The sequence below is a fragment of the Leptonychotes weddellii genome, chromosome 11 (assembly GCF_054177405.1).
Source record: "Leptonychotes weddellii isolate Sample4059 chromosome 11, ASM5417740v2, whole genome shotgun sequence".
Taxonomy (NCBI): Eukaryota; Metazoa; Chordata; class Mammalia; order Carnivora; family Phocidae; genus Leptonychotes; species Leptonychotes weddellii.
The window spans coordinates 7,762,782-7,779,671 of record NC_138379.1 but is presented as its reverse complement, the minus strand read 5'-3'; the positions used below and the strand labels follow the sequence as shown (position 1 = coordinate 7,779,671).

The 16,890-nt window shown below is 40.2% G+C and overlaps 1 protein-coding gene across 1 annotated transcript in view; it reads left to right on the top strand.

Moving 5' to 3' along the window:
• The first annotated feature begins 1,847 nt into the window (after positions 1–1,847).
• Positions 1,848–16,890, top strand: part of LOC102730103 (organic anion transporter 7-like) — a 27,628-nt gene continuing 12,585 nt past the window's right edge. Inside the window, exons 1-5 of the mRNA XM_081797402.1 lie at positions 1,848–2,512; positions 3,198–3,301; positions 8,529–8,683; positions 8,782–8,950; positions 9,695–9,818. Coding sequence (XP_081653528.1) covers positions 2,111–2,512; positions 3,198–3,301; positions 8,529–8,683; positions 8,782–8,950; positions 9,695–9,818 — 954 coding nt within the window. The 5' untranslated portion in view covers positions 1,848–2,110. The remainder of the gene's footprint in view (positions 2,513–3,197; positions 3,302–8,528; positions 8,684–8,781; positions 8,951–9,694; positions 9,819–16,890) is intronic.

Genomic DNA, 16,890 nt, shown 5'->3' with positions numbered 1-16,890 from the left:
GAAAAAGACTTCAGGTTTCTGCTCTGACTTATAAAGGGTAAGAAAGATGTCATTTGTATCCTCACAAAAAGATGGGCATTAAGGAGGGCACATGATGGAATGAGCACTGGGTGTTATATGCAACTGATGAATCACTGAACTCTATCTCTGAAAGTAATAATACGCTATAAGTTAATTAATTGAATAATAAAAAAGGAATCCATAAGCTTGAAGGCTGGTTAGTGGAAACCTTCCAAACTTAAATGCAAAGTGAAAAGAGAATTTTAAAATGTAACAGAATAGGTAACTGTGAGACAGCAGCAAACAGCATAATATTCTTGTAATGGGAATGTCAAGAGAGAAGAATGAGGGAAAGGACCAGTGGAAACTTGAAAGTAACCGTGGCTGAGCATCTTCCCAAATTAAGGACAAACACCACATCAAAATCAGTGGAAAGGCCCTAAGGAGATTGATTTCTTTCAAAAAGAGACACACGCATCCAGGCAGAAATTGTATCATTGTTGCCAGAGTTTGGGTGCAGGTAATCAGGATTGCATGTTAATAGTCAATAGAACTGTTTCTTTTGGGAGGTGATGAAAATGTTCTAAAATGAAGTAATCATTATGGTTTCCAAGTTTTCCCACACATTAGACTTAGCAGAAAAAATACTCCAAAGCCACTATTAAATATGTTCACAAAATATGTTTGAGAACGAAGGACAGGCATGAGAACAATGACTTGTCTATGAGGTTATGTCAATAGAGAGAACTCGTGACTTGGGACATACAGTTGCTGAAGTGCTAAACCCACCAAATGTCTCAATGGTAGATTTGAAATAGCAGCAAAACAGAATTCTCAAACGTGAAGCTGGGGCAACAGGGGTTATGCCACACGAAGAGCAGAAAGAAAACACTGGCGGATTCTCCAAGACAGTGTAACGGCCTTTGAGGAACAGAATGTAGCCTTTTCAGATTGGCTTCTTTGATTTAGTAATTTACATTGATGGCTCATCCATGTCTTTTCCTCTCTTGATAGATCTTTTTTTTTCTTTTCTTCTTTTTTAGGGTGATATCCCCTTGTCTGGATGGACCACAGTTTATTTATCCCTTCGCCCACTGAAGGACACCTCGATTGTGTCCAGATTTTGGCAGTAATGAAGAAAGCTGCTACACACATCCATGTGCAGGGTTTTGAGTGGACATAAGTTTCCATCTTATTTGGGTAAATACCAAGAAGCATGACTGTTCCCGTATTTTCTCAATTCCTCCATAGCCCATTGTGCGTTAGCCATGTGTAGTTTTTATAATGTCATTATTTCTGTTCCTCTGTCACCCACTGCAGGATAAGACCCTTAGACCTTGTCTTATCCACTGCTGTATTCCTAGCACAGAAACAGTCCTCACAAATGTTATCTGAAGGAATCAGTAAGCCTGTGGAAGTCAACCTCTTTAGGAGCTTACCACTGGCTTAGCCTCTACCCTCTGTCACTACCACTCTGCCCACATTTGGAGTTAACTTATTTTTAGTGTGAATTCGTGGAATGATTTGAAGTGAAGCAGAGTGTCACTTTCCACAAGGGAAGGATTGCACCATACTTCACTTGCTTTCGTTTACTCAGAGTTATTTTCATTAACTCTTTTAATCAAAATTCAGTACTACATAAGCCAAGCACTAAACTTTCAGTACTTTTCACAGGAAAATAAAAAAACGGTTTCCTTTTGAGTCTCACAAGTGATACATTCTGCAGAGAACTGGGATTCATGTAGCAGGTTTATTTTATGTTATTTACAGATGTGGGGATGAAAGTCCAGTGCCACTTCAGGGCATTGCTGACGAAAAGAATTTTCACAAAGTACACCTTTAAACAGTGCTGGTTGTCAACTGCTGGAAGCATCTCAGCAAAATACTTCTCTGGGACTTTAAAGAAAACGGCTACCCACCTGATCCTCAAACAATTTGGAGAATCAGCTTCTGTGGCCCTGGTGGAGGTGAAGCGGGGCCCACTGAGGAAAAAGTGGAGTCAGAATCAATACACGCTTGGTGTGACTTAGTGAATGGAGACCTTTTTCTCTTTGAATTTTTCTAAATAAAGTCATTTTGCCTTCCACTGGCAATCACTTTTTCAGCATCGATGGCCTTTCAGGACCTCCTGGTTCAAGTTGGAGGCCTGGGGAAATTCCAGATCCTTCAGATGGTTTTCCTTTGTCTCTCCAACCTCATGGTGTACCCTCATATTTTGTTGGAGAACTTCACGGCAGCCGTCCCTGGTCACCGCTGCTGGGTCCACATCCTCGACAATGACACTGTCTCTGCTAACGGCACTGAGATCCTCAGCCAAGATGCCCTCCTGAGAATCTCCATCCCACTGGACTCAAACATGAGGCCAGAGAAATGTCGTCGCTTCATCCATCCCCAGTGGCAGCTCCTGCACCTGAATGGGACCTTCCCCAACACGAATGAGTCAGACGTGGAGCCCTGTGTGGACGGCTGGGTGTACGACCAAAGCTCCTTCCCTTCCACCATCGTGACTAAGGTAAGAGGCTCTATTTACCTCTTGTGAGTACACACTCTGGGGGTTTAGAGGCAGCACAAATAATGAACATGCTTCAAGCCTTTAATCACTGTATAAGTGTTCATTCTTCATTATTTCAGCAAATATTCTTTATGTCTTTATTAAATGCCACTAATCTACATATTTAATGAGTCTAAGAACTAAAAAGTAGATGTGACCTTGCAATTATATGGCTTTTATTCTTAGGAAGACCAAAGTCTAAGCAAGTATTTTATGTAATGTGTTGAAAATGTTATGCTTGCGAATTAGAAACATCGAGATATTGATCAAAACCTCCAAGCACAGATTGTACCCCTGAGCAGCCATAAGAGATCTGCGGTGAAACTCTGCCATCAGTAAATGTTTAAAGCTTTTCAGATGATTGCATTCTGTGGCCAAGGTTGAGAATCACTTCATATGAAATAAAACAAGGCATTAATATAGCCAACAGGTTTAGATGAGTCTTCCTAGAGGAAGTTGTATTTAACCTGATACTTGAATGATAAAGGTCAGCTAATGCAAAAAAAAAAAAAAAAAGGAAGCTATAGAGGAAGAAGGGGGCCCGATATAAAGAAACTGGTGTCATTCAAGCTGTTTCAGTCAGGTTTCCACTGAGGGCTTATAAGCCACTATGCTGCGCTCCTTTGCTGGTTTCCTTCTCTTCCAGTGGGACCTGATATGTGAATCTCAGTCACTGAAATCAATGGCCAAATTCTTATTCATGGCTGGAATGCTGGTGGGAGGCACAATATTTGGCCATTTATCAGACAGGTGAGTGTCTCTGGATCACTGGGGTATTTTGTTGAACCAACACATCATTCTTCCAGTAAGACACACTTATTGTCAATTACACTGTCCTGGGCTTCCTTGGTCCCCAGGGATCTAGAAACACATGGGGGATCACAGTCAGTATAGCAAGCTCTGTCAGCTGTGAGTGCCATGTACAGGGCACAGAAACAGCATCTCCATCAGACATGGGGACATTTTAGAACAGGGTTTAGAGAGGAGGTGACACAGCACGTGGTTTAGGAAGATGGGGAAAAGTTACCTGTGGGAACAGAGAGGATGTTTCATGACATAAGATTCAGCCTATCTGAAGACACAAATATGTAAAACAGTGTTGCAGACTTTGGCCAGGGGACTGTGTTCAGTCCCTCCTGGACGCTGTGAACTGAATGCTTATGGATTTCCAGATCATGATCACCATGTCCCTGTTTCCCAAGTGTGATGGGTAAACATTCCTACTACACCTGTTGTGTCCATAGCCATGTGTCTTGATGGTGTATAGAAAACATTTTTCCAGTGACCTTGATTTTTTTTTTTTGCAAAAACAGCGCTTTGAAGGTACGTTTTAAACCATGTAATTAATCTAATGACAACTGCCGTCACCATTTGTGGTGTTAGAAATTGGAGTATCCTGTGCTTGACAGTATCACTTCTGAATTAGACAGCCAATTGCCAGCTCCAGGGATGTCTCCTCTGAGGGATATGGAGAATTCAGGTTCCCCTTACCACCTACAAGCACAACGTCATCTGTTATGTTAGCTCAAAACTGTGAACTCTGAAGGGATGATGGCATAAATGTAGCTTATAAAAGTGTTTCCAGTCAGAGTGTCCATTTCTAACAGTTCCATAACACAGAACCACCCACTTACAGAAATAAAAATAAAACCATATCTCTGTGGCTGATTCATTTTTTGAAAAGAGTGCCAAGATCATTCAGTTGGTAAAATATAGTCCTTTCCACAACTGGCACCATGACAACTGGATATCCACATGCAAAATAATAAAGTTGGATCCTTACCTAAAGCCATAATAAATATTAACAAAAATGGGTTAATGATTTAAATACAAGAGCTAAAACCATAAAACTCTTTTTTTTAAAAAAAGATTTTATTTATTTATCTGACAGAGAGAGACACAGCGAGAGAGGGAACACAAACAGGGGGAGTGGGAGAGGGAGAAGCAGACTCTCCACTGAGCAGGGAGCCTGATGCGGGGCTTGATCCCAGGACCCTGGGATCATGACCTGAGCCTAAGGCAGACACTTAACGACTGAGCCACCCAGGTGCCCCTAAAACCATAAAACTCTTAAAAGAAAATGGGGGAGTGAATCTATATGACTTCGGGTTTGGCAATGAATTCTTTGATATGTCACCAGAAGCATGAGTGATGAAAAAATTGATAGATAGACTGGTCTTCATCAAAAATTAAAAACTTTTGTACCTCAAAGCACATTATTACACTCAGCTAATAAATACCCAAGCCGCCATCTTCCCATGACCCTCCCATTAAAGGGGAATATATGGCCAAGCAAGGAGATCCTAAAGTTTCATTTATTTATTTGAGAGGGGGGGGAAAGGGCAGAGGGAGAGGGAAATAGAGAATCTCAAGCAGATTCCCCGCTGAGTACGGAGACTGCCACGGGGCTTGACCTCAAGAACCTGAGATCATGAGCTGAGCCAAAATCAAGAGTCAGACACTTAACCAACTGAGTGAGCCAGGCACCCCTAGAAACTACTTATATTTTTTATACATGCATGCTAAAAAAATTAGGAGTGATGTGTCATGTCGTCTGTAACTGCCATTCAGATGGTTCAATAGAAAGGAGTTTGTGTGGGGGTGTGTGTGTTTGGGGTGTGTGTGCGTGTGTGTTCACAAAGGCAAAGAAATAAGGCAAATATAGCAACATGCTATCTAGTGGTGAATCCGCTTGAGATTTATAGCAATGTTCATTACAGTATTCATTTAAACTTTCATATTTGACAATTTTCAAAATAAAGAGCTAAGAACAAGTCAACTGAAGTGGGAGCCACATACATCAGAAATATATGTTTTAAATAAAATTGGTAAAAGTGTATATGTAATTTTGTAACCTCTTTTTATGCATATGTTTACAGTTCTACATCACGTTTTCTTTTCCAATTAAAAAAAATTTTTTTTAGAGAGTCTTGGGGGGAGGGGCAGAGGAAGAGGGAGAAAAAGAATCTTAAGCAGACTCCACCACCAGCATAGAGCCTGACTTGGGTCTCAGTCTCACAACTCTGAGATCATGACCTGAGCCAAAACCAAGAGTGGGACACTTAACCAACTGAGCCACCCAGAAGCCCCTCAAATATTTTTTTCAAATAAATTTGAGAAACCTATACCAAAAAAGAAAACATACAAAGCTTCTCTAGTTATCTTCATCAAATACAATCATTCAAACATTACTGTGTTAGCCAAGGTAGCTAGTTACAGTAAGAACCCTAGAATCAAAATTGGGATTTTAATAAAATCATGATTGTCACTGTCCTCACAGTGTGGTGTGGGTCACATGGCCCCCATCCTCTGAGCAGTGGCTCAGGGAACCAGCATCTTCCATTGTGTGACTTTTTCATCTGTACGTTTTTTATTTCCAGCCATGTTGTCAGAGAGAATGAGCAGGACCCAAGTGGACCTTGTATGGACAAGGCTGGAAGTGGCCTTGGTCACTTCTGTCTGCAACCCATGGTCAGAATGCAGACGTGTGACTCTAACTTAAATATAAGGCTGGGAAGAGTCATCTTCCTCTGCATTTGGTAAAAAAAAAAGCAATGGTGAACATACAGCCAAAGTGCACAATTAATAATTAATGAAACAATAATCTTTATGTTTTGCCAGCACAAATTTCTCTTCCTTTGATATCAACCACAGATGGTTGAGTTATACTCATTTCATGAGACAGAGTCCTCATTAGTTTGGCCATGAATTCCTTTCATGTATCTATGTATATGTTTCATTTTTTCCTTATGCCCCAATCCCATTTCCTTCTTCCCAATAGGGGTCATTATAATGCATTAACTATATTTCTTTAAATTCATATGTTTTTCAAAATAAATGACATTGTTTGGTTTACATATATTTTAATTCACATATGTATGTAAATGTGTTATTATCTCATTCTTTTTCTTTTGTACACCCAATGCTATGTTTTTTGAGGTCTATACACATTCCTACGTGTACTTCTAGTTCATTCTTCTAATTGCTGCATAGTGCTCCTCAGTGAAGATCCATGACGATGCTCTTCATCCATTTTTCAGTGATGGACAACCAGATTGTTACCAAATGCCTGCCGCTCTAAATATCACTACATTTTAAAGATTTTTATTTTGTTTATTTATTAGAGAGATATCATGAGCAGGGGGAGAGGGAAAAGCAGACTCCCTGCTGAGCGGGGAGCCCGACTTGGGGCTCAATCCCAGGACCCTGGGATCATGACCTGAGCCAAAGGCAGACACTTAACCGACTGAGCCACTCAGGCACCCCTAGATATCACTACCTGATATATCTTTAATACAGCTGCTTTTCATTTTGACTGACCAGACTTTCCAATAATAGTCATTGCATCATTTCATTAATCATAGCGTTTCTTTACATAGATTTTATTCCATTTTAAATGGAAATACAAATGTATGTAATATAAATACTCAGAATATAAAAGATTTAACACTGCGTTATAATGGAAATATTCTGCAAGCATAGCAAGGATTGCAGGGTTTTTTTCCAATCCCTCTGTTTTGTCCACTGCTGGTCATACAGAATCAGCACAGAATCATCCACGTTGTCCAGAGAAAGGCCCTCTCTCCCAGACAACTGTGAAACACAGAATTCTCCTTCCTTTTTAAAAATACCTTGTCAGACTCCCTGCTCAGTGGGGAGTCTGCTTCTCCCTTCCCCTCTGCTTGCCACTCTCTCTTTCTCGTGCTCACTCTCTCTCTCTCTCTCTCTCTCAAATAAATACAATCTTTTATTTTTTTTTAAAGATTTTATTTAGTTACTTATTTATTTGACACAGAGAGAGACAGCGAGAGAGGGAACACAAGCGGGGGAGTGGGTGAGGGAGAAGCAGGCTTCCCGCTGAGCAGGGAGCCCAATGCGGGGCTCCATCCCAGGACCCTGAGATCATGACCTGAGCCGAAGGCAGACGCTTCACCGACTGAGCCACCCAGGTGCCCCATAAATAAATAAAATCTTTTAAAAAATAAAATAAAAATACCTTCTCCTTCTCTGTTTCTTTATGCTCATCTCACCTAATCCTTTCCTCTGAGAACTCACTCTAAGTTCTCTGAGTTGTTCACTTATTATTTTAGGGAAACATGTTGTTCAAGGCCTATAAAGCCAGACATAGCAAAGAGGGCCTCTAATGCAACCCATCAGCAACTTTGCTGTATTGTTCCTTGGATATTCCTTTCATGTAGTTTATCCATGACCTGTGTGGTCCTAGAGTGCCAAGTACAGATTTAGATCTTGTCTTAGTCAGCTCAGGCTACCACAACGAAACACCAGAGATCAGGTGGCTTAAACAACAGAAATTTATTTTTTCAAGTTCTGGAAGCTGGGAGGTCCAAGATCTAGGTGCAGAGAGATTTGGGTCCTGGTGAGAGCTGTCTTCGTGACTTCAAGGCAGCTGCCTTCTTGCTATATAGCCTCACATGGCAGGAAGAGGAGAGCAATCTCTCTTCTCATAAGGGCACTAACCCCATCATAAGGACCCCATTCTCATGACCTCATCGAAACCTAATTAGCTCCCTCAAAGCCCATCTCCAAATACCATTTCACTGGGTATTAGATCTTCAATATATGAATTGGGGTGGGGGCAGGGGACACAGTCCATAGCAGCTCCCTCGTGTTCTAGACACGGCACAGACTCCACTGTGTTAAGTGCTTGTGTTAGTACAAGGGACACGTGGGATGTGTTAAAATTTCCAGTATTGCAACTGGTCTCATATGGCTTCAATTGGTCTCAAAGATCTGGTAACAGACTGGGGAAGAAGTTTTGTTATACTCAGTCTCTATTTACAAACAGGTGAGTTGCTTCTAGGAAGATCTCCTGTTGACTAGCTGTTGATTCTTTAAAGTTTCAAGGGCAAAGTTTCACTTGCTAAAATCCATGCTAAATTTCAAAGTGTACCTTCTTTTGTTAATTTTCCCATCCGGTCGTTCTTATTCCCCCATCTAACCGGTTCCTGTTCCTCAGGTTTGGGAGGAAGTTAATTCTCAGGTGGTGCCTCCTGCAGCTGGCTGTTGCTGACACCTGCGTGGGCTTTGCTCCCACCTTCGTCATTTACTGCGTGCTACGCTTCCTGGCTGGCTGCTCTACCACGAACATCATGACAAATACTATTATGCTGTGTAAGTAAACACTTCGCATCTTTGACATTTTCCAAGCCTTGACTTTGACTTTGAGATTCCTACTTTGAAGTCAAAATCCTGTTCGTGTTTTCTTTCAGGCATAGAATGGACAGTGCCCCGATGCCAAGCCATGGGAATAACAGTGGCAGTCTGTACTGCTTGTGTAGGACAGATGATCCTGGGAGGACTGGCTTTTGCCATTCCAGACTGGCACACCCTGCAGCTGGTGGTTTCTGTACCGTTATTTGTCTCCTTTCTTTTCTCAAGGTAAAAGCTTTCTTTTTTCCTTTGTCTTAGAGGATCCTGGGATGCAAGATACATGGAATCAGGTCCTAAGAATTCTGTTTGGTTCTTAGTTAAGAACTTGAGCACATGCTCTCCTAATAAGTGTCCTTTGTACGCTTCACAAAGCTGAACAGGTGGGGTTACCAGATAATATCAAGGACACTCAGTTAAGTTTGAATTTCAGGTAAACAATTTTTTTTGTATAATATTCCAAATATTGCATGGAGCATAGCTACACTAAAAATTTTTCATAATTTATATGAAATTTCTATTTATCTGAGAGTTCTCTATTTTTACTTACTAGCCTGATAGAATACAGGATGTTTCATTCAAGTACAATTTCAAACAAACAACAAATACTTCTCAGTGTAAGTAGGTCCAGAATACCGCATGGGAGATGGTTATACTCAACAATTACTCATATTCACTGTTCATCTAAATTCAGATTTAACTAGACACTATTTCTATTTGCCAAACCTGAAAATATTCCCCAGAATAAGAGTGAGGGGGCAATATGACTCCCGCTCTATATTGCCAGTAGTGAAAATGTACCGCAGAGAGAGGCCATCCTCCCAGTTTTTTAGTCACGGTACAAGAGAATGTAAGTTTGTGTCTTCTGGTATAACAGAACAAGAGGTAGGTATTAGATGGGAAGGGAGAGGCATTTCAGGACAAAGAGTATGGACACATGAGAGACTTGGCTGCACCTCTGTCTTCTTTGATCAGGTGGCTGGTAGAGTCTGCTCGGTGGCTGGTTATCACCAACAAATTCGAGGAGGGCTTAAAGGCACTGAGAAAAGCTGCACATAGGAATGGAAGGAAGAATGCTGGAGAAGCCCTCACCATAGAGGTGAACAGGAATGGGAGTGGGTTATGGGATGTAGGGAACCGGTGACCTGACCTAGGCACTGGTTGGTGTCCATAAAGTGAATAAAGGGTGGGGACACGGGTCTGGCTTCGGGTCTTCTTACCTCATTGCCCTGGTCTCAGCGGCCATCCATATTGTCTGAGTTAATATAAAGAGAGAATATCCTGTTGCTGGGAACTGAACACAGATATTTTTACTCAACAGGAGCAGAGAGCTCTTAATGTTTACAATCATAAAGGTTGTGTATTTGTTAGAGAAAGTAACCCAAAGGAAGCCATTTCTTTACATTCATATTCTGACGGCCTTTTTTGAGGATAGTAAGACCAGTAGAAGGGAGGCTTAGTGACCATGCAGACTAGAGCATGTTAAGTTGGTCATACACTCTTTCATTAACGGTATTTACTGCGTGCTTCCCTGGGCCCCTTCTGCTCTCTCCAGGAGATTTGGCATTGGCCACAATAGTCCAAATCTCTGCTTTGTGGAGTTTAAATTCTACTTATTACAAGTTCCAAGAGCATGGCTGAGTGGAAATGCCTCAGAGAAGTCTTTTTTTTTTCCCCACCCTGGATCTGGAAGGCAGATATTGCTGTGGATCATTAAGTAAACCATTCATCATGTCATGAACATATACATTATTTATCAAAAAATTATAATGTGCTAGCCATGATGCTTGATCCTGAATAGCAGTAAGGGTCAGAATTCTGTGTTTCAAGGAACTTTAGTATTAATAAGAGAAAAATCAAGACATCTTAAAATTAACACATATTATGAAATCCAGCTTCTTAAATTTTTAACTGTATGATACAGTATTGTTAACTGTAAGTACAGTGATTCTAAAACTTTTTCATCTTGCATGATTAAAACTCGATACCCATTGAACAGCAATCTCCCATATTCCTTCTCCCTGGTCCCTGGTAACCACCATTCTATTTATTGTTTTATTATTTTAATATTTTATATATTTCATATAAGTGGAATTGTGAGGTATTTGTCCTTCTGTGACTGCCTTATTTCATTTAACAAAATGTCCTTGAGATTCATCTGTTGTAGCCTCTAGCAGGATTTCCTCTGTTTATGGATGAATCATCTTCTGTGTATGTATATGCCACATTTTCTTTACCCATTCATCCACTGATGGACATTTAGTTTGTTTCCATGGGTTGGCTATTGTGAATAGTGCTGCAGTGAACATATGTGTGCAAATATCTCAAGATCCTGTTTATAATTCTTTGGGGCTTAACTTTAACTTTTCTGTTTGCAATGAAAGGGGGATGGAAAGGATTCTCAGAGAGACAAGGAAACATCATCTTTCCCGTTTAATTGGAAAAGGAGAGGATTAGGGTCTAGACAGTCAAAGAGAAGCAATAAAACATCTCTGGAAACATGTTCAATGGCACATCTGAAGGATTTTTCTTAAAACAACTTTATGCAAGTGATGAATCACAAAATTCTACTCCTGAAACTAATAATACAATATATGTTAACTAACTTGAATTTAAATAAAATCTAAAAAACCCCAACTTTATTGAGGTATGATTAACAAAGAGCTGTACATATTTAATATATAAAAGTTGATGAATCTGATAAGTACACATCCAAACATCAGTACCACAACCCATGCAATAAACATATCCATCATCTCCTAAAACTTTCTCCTGCCCTTTTTATTCATTATTTTTGTGATAACACTCAATAGAAGACCTACTAATAGCAAATTTTCAATATATAGTACGATATTGTAACTATAGACACTATGATATACAGTGGATCCCTAGAACAGATTGACCTCACATAAGTGAAACTTCATACTCTTTGACAACTATGACCCCATTTCCCACACACCCCAGCATCTGGCGAATACCATTCTGTTCTCTGCTTCTTTGTTTCAGATCTTATATCTTAGTCTTTAACACTTTGTGAGTTGATTTTTGTGTACATCGTAAGATGTTTCCAGTTTCATTCTGTTACATGTCAATATCCAGTTTTCCACAACACCATTTATGGAAGACACTATCCTGTCCCCACTAATATGAATTCTTGGCACCACTGTCCAATATCAAGTGACTGTGTATGCTGAGTTTATTGTTATTCTGCTCCATTGGGCTGTATGTCTGTTTTTATACTGGTACCATACTGTATCTTTGTAATATATTCTGACATCAAAAGATGTGATGCCTCCAGCTTTGTTTCTGTTCAAAAATTCTTTGATTGTTAAGGGCCTTCTGTGTTTCCATATGAATTTTAGGATTGCTTTTTCTTTCTTTTTTTAATTCAATTAGCCAATATGTAGTACATCATTAATTTCAGATGTAGTAGTCAATAATTTATCAGTGCTTGCTTTTTCTTTCTTTTATTGAGAAATAGTTGACACACAATATTACATTAGTTTCAGGTATACAACATAGTGAATCAACAACTCTATACGTTATGCTATGCTCACAAGTGTAGCTACTGTCCCCATACAATGCTAGTACACCACCATTGACTATATTCCTCATGCTGTACTTCTCTAATTCATGACTTATTCATTCCATAAATGGAAGCCTATACCTCTGACAACCGTCAGTTTATTTTCTGTATTTATTGGATCTATTTCTTCTTTTTGTTTTGCTTTTTAGATTCTACATGTAAGTGAAAATGTATGGTATTTGTCTTTGTCTGACTTATTTCACCTAGCATAATATCCTCTAGGTCCATCCAGATTGTCACAAATGGCAAAATCTCATTCTATTTTTATGGCTGAGCAACATTCCGTTATAAATATACATCATATACATACATATATATTATACACATACCACATCTTTTATCCATTCATCTATCAGTGGACATTATGTTGCTTCCATATCATGGCTATTGTAAATAATGCTACAATAAACATAGGGGTGCATACATCTTTTTGAATTAGTGTTTTTGTTTTCTTTGGGTAAATATCTAGTAGTGGAATTGCTGGATCATATGGTATTTCTATTTTTAATTTTTTAAAGATTTTATTTATTTATTTTAGAGAGAGAGCGTGAGCACAAGTGGGGGGTGGGAGCAGAAGCAGAGGGAGGGAAATCCTCAAGCAGACTCCCTGCTGAACATGGAGCCAAATGTGGGGTTTAACCCCAGGACCCTGAAATCATGACTTGAACTGAAATCAAGAGTCAGATGCTCAAGTGACTGAGCCACCCAGGTGCCCCTCTATTTTTAATTTGTGAGGAAACTCCATGGTGTTTTCTGCACCAATTTACATTCCCACCAACCGTGTTATATCCTCTTATTGAACTTCTCCCTTTATCATTAGGTAATGCCCTCTCTGTCTCTTGTTACAGTGTTAGTTTAAAGTCTGTTTTGTCTGATATAAGTATTGCTACTCCAGCTTTTTTTTTTTTTTTTTTTGCTTCCATTTGCATGGAATATCTTTTTCTATCCTTTCACTTTCAGTCTGTATGTTTCTTTAGGTCTGAAGTGAGTCTCTTGTAAGCAGCATATGGATGGGTCTTGTTATTTTTAATCATTCTGTTACCCTATGTCTTTTGATTGGAGCATTTAGATCATTTACATTTAAAGTAATTATTGATATATATGTACTTATTACCATTTTGTTAATTGTTTTCTGGTTGTTTTGTAGTCCTTCTCTGTTCCTTTCTTCTTCTTTTGTTCTCTTTCCTTGTAATAGATGGCTTTCTTTAATGTTGTGCCTTCTTTCTCTTTATTTTTTGTGTATCCATTACAGGTTTATATGAGGTTCATATATAGCATCCTAAATATATAGTAGTCTATATTAAGTTGATGATCACTTAAGTTTGAATGCATTCTAAAAGAACTTCCTTTTTATCTCCCCTCTCCACATTTTATGTATATATTGCCCTATTTTACATCTAATTACTGTGTGAGCCCCCATAACTAATTCTTTACATATAACTGATTTTATTATTTTTATCTTTTAATCTTCATACTAGCTTTGTAAGTGATTGCTCTACTACATTTACTGTATGTTTGCTTTTACTCATGAAATTTTTTTCCTTCCAGAATTTTCTCATCTCTAATTACGGCCTTTTCTTTTCCACTTAAAGAAGTCCCTTTAACATTTCTCACAAGGCCGGTTTAATGGTGATGAACTTTTTTTTAAGACTGATTGATTAGGGCGCCTGGGTGGCTCAGTTGGTTAAGCGACTGCCTTCGGCTCAGGTCATGATCCTGGAGTCCCTGGATCGAGTCCCGCATCGGGCTCCCTGCTCGGCAGGGAGTCTGCTTCGTCCTCTGACCCTATCCCCTCTCATGTGTTCTCTCTCTCTCACTCTCTCTCTCTCAAATAAATAAATAAAATCTTTAAAAAAAAAAAGACTGATTGATTAACTGATAGATTTTAGAGAGAGAGTGATGCACATGTGTGGGGAGGGGGCAGAAGGAGAGGGAGAGAGAATCTCAAGCAGACTCTGCGCTAAGCACAGAGCTTCACACAGGGCTCAATCTTACAACCCTGAGATCACGACCTGAGCTGAAACCAAGAGTCAGACTCTTAACTGACTGTGCCACCCAGGTGCCCCTAGTGTGGATGAACTTTTAAAACTTTTGTTTGTCAGGGAAACTATCTTTTCTTCCCTACTGAATGGTAATCTTGCTGGGTAGAGTATTCTTGGTTGTAGGGGTTGTTTTTCCTTTCAAAACTTTGACTCTATCATGTCCCTCCCCTCTGGCCTGCAAAGTTTCTGCTGAAAAATCAGCTCTAGTCTTATGGGGTTTCCCTGGTATGTAACTAGTAGCTTCTCTCTTGCTGCTTTTATTTATTTATTTTTAATTTATTTTATTTTGTTTTATTTTTTTATTAGTTATGCTAGTCACCATACATTACATCATTAGTTTTTGATGTCGTGTTCCATGATTCATTGTTGGCATATAACACCCAGTGCTCCATGCAATACGTGCCCTCCTTAATACCCATCACTGGGCTAACCCATCCCTTCACCCCCCCTCCCCTCTAAAACCCTTAGTTTATTTCTCGGAGTCCATAGCCTCTCATGGTTCGTTTTCCCCTTCGATTTCCCCCCCTTCATTTTTCCCTTCCTTCTCTTAATGTCTTCCATGTTATTCCTTACGTTCCACAAATAAGTGAAAACCACAATAATTGACTTTCTCTGCTTATTTCACTTAGCATAATCTCTTCTTGCTGCTTTTAAAATTCTCTCTTTATCTCTAATCTTTGGCATTTTCATTATTATGTGTCATGGTGTGGAACTCCTTGGGTTCATCTTATTTGGGGCTCTCTGGATTCCTAAACTTGGATATGTGTTTCTTTCCCCAGGATAGGGAATTTCTCAGCTATTATTTCTTCAAATAAGTTTTCTGCCCCTTCCTCTCTCTTCTTCTTCTTCTGGGGTCCCTATAATGTGAATGTTCATTCGCTTGATGTTATTCAAGAGTTATTTTTGCTGTTCAGCGTGAGTGTTTTCCATTACCCTGTCTTCCAGATCACTGACATGTTCTTCTGCATCCTCTAATCTATTGTTTATTCCCTCTAGTGTCTTTTTAATTTCAGTTCTTGTATTCTTTAACTCTGATTGGTTATTTTTTTATATTTTCTATCTCTTTGTCGAAGTTCTCACTGAGTTCATCCACTCTTCTCTCCAGTCTCATGGGCATCTTTATGACCATTACTTTGAACTTACCAGGTAGATTGCTTATTTCCACTTCATTTAGCTCCTTTTCTGAGGTTTTGTCTTGTTCTTTCATTTGGAGTATGTTCCTCTGTCTTCTCATTTTTATTGGCTTTTTGTGTTTGTTTTTATGAACTAGGTGGAACAGCTACTTCTCCTAAACTTGAAGGAATCGTCCTGTGTATGGTTATCCCCTGCATAGACTGTGTGTGCCTGGTGACTTGTGCTGGCTGCCTAGACCTGTGGCTGGTGTGGGCTAGGGGTCCTAGGGCACTCTGGGCTGGGGCTATCATGGTGGGATGCCTAGAGATGAAGTGGGCATGAGCCAGGGTCGTCCCAGGGCTCTCCATGCAGAGGGCTCCCTGGCAGGACAGCTGAAGCTGAAGTGAGTGCAAACCTAGGGTTCCTGGGGCTCTCCGTGCAGAAGGCACCCTAGTAGGACAGCTGAGTCTTAAGTGGGCACAAGCTGGAGTGTTCTCAGTTCTCTCTGCACAGAGAGGACCTTGGCAGGACAGCTGAAGCTGAAGTGGGTGCAAGCTAGGGCATCCCAGGGCACTCTGTGCAGGGGACACTATGGCAGGGTGGTTGGAGCTGAGGTGGGTGCAGTCCAGGTGAGGAGGCATCCCAGGGCACTCCACACAGGAGATGCCCTGGCAAGTCATCTGGGACAAAGGTGGGTTCAGGTTGGGAGGTCCTGGGGTGCTCTACACTAGGGATTCCCTGGAAAGTCATCTGGAAACAAAGTGGTGCTGGCCTGAAGTGTTCCAAGGTGCTTTGCACCTGTGTCATATAGGCGAGAGAGCTGGAGCTATAGTGAGCATTGGCCAGGGATGTCACGGTGTGCACCACATTGGGCCACCTTGGTGGGATAACTGGGGCTAGTGTGGGCTCACTGAGGCAATAGACTGGCTATGGTGCCTGGACCCTGCTCCCATCTGCACTATCAAGGTGGTAAGGAAATGTAAACCCTGCTGCTTGCCAACTCCTCTGACCTGGTGAGAGTTCCAGTAGCTCCCCTGCCATTTGGCAGAGTTGTAGGGCTTAACCCTTTATATTTCACATGCTCTTTTTTTATGTTTTTTAAATTAATTTTATTTTATTATGTTATGTTAGTCACCATACATTACATCATTAGTTTTGATGTAGTGTTCCATGATTCACTATTTGCATATAACACCCAGTTCTCCATGCAATACGTGCCTTCCTTAATACCTAGCACTGGGCTAACCCATTCCCCCACTCCTATCCCCTCTAAAACCCTCAGTTTGTTTCTTAAAGTCCATAGTCTCTCATGGTTTGTCTCCCCCTCTGATTCCCCCCTTCATTTTTCCCTTCCTGCTACCTTCTTCTTCTTCTTTTTAACATATAATGTATTATTTGTTTCAGAGGTACAGGTCTGTGATTCATCAGTC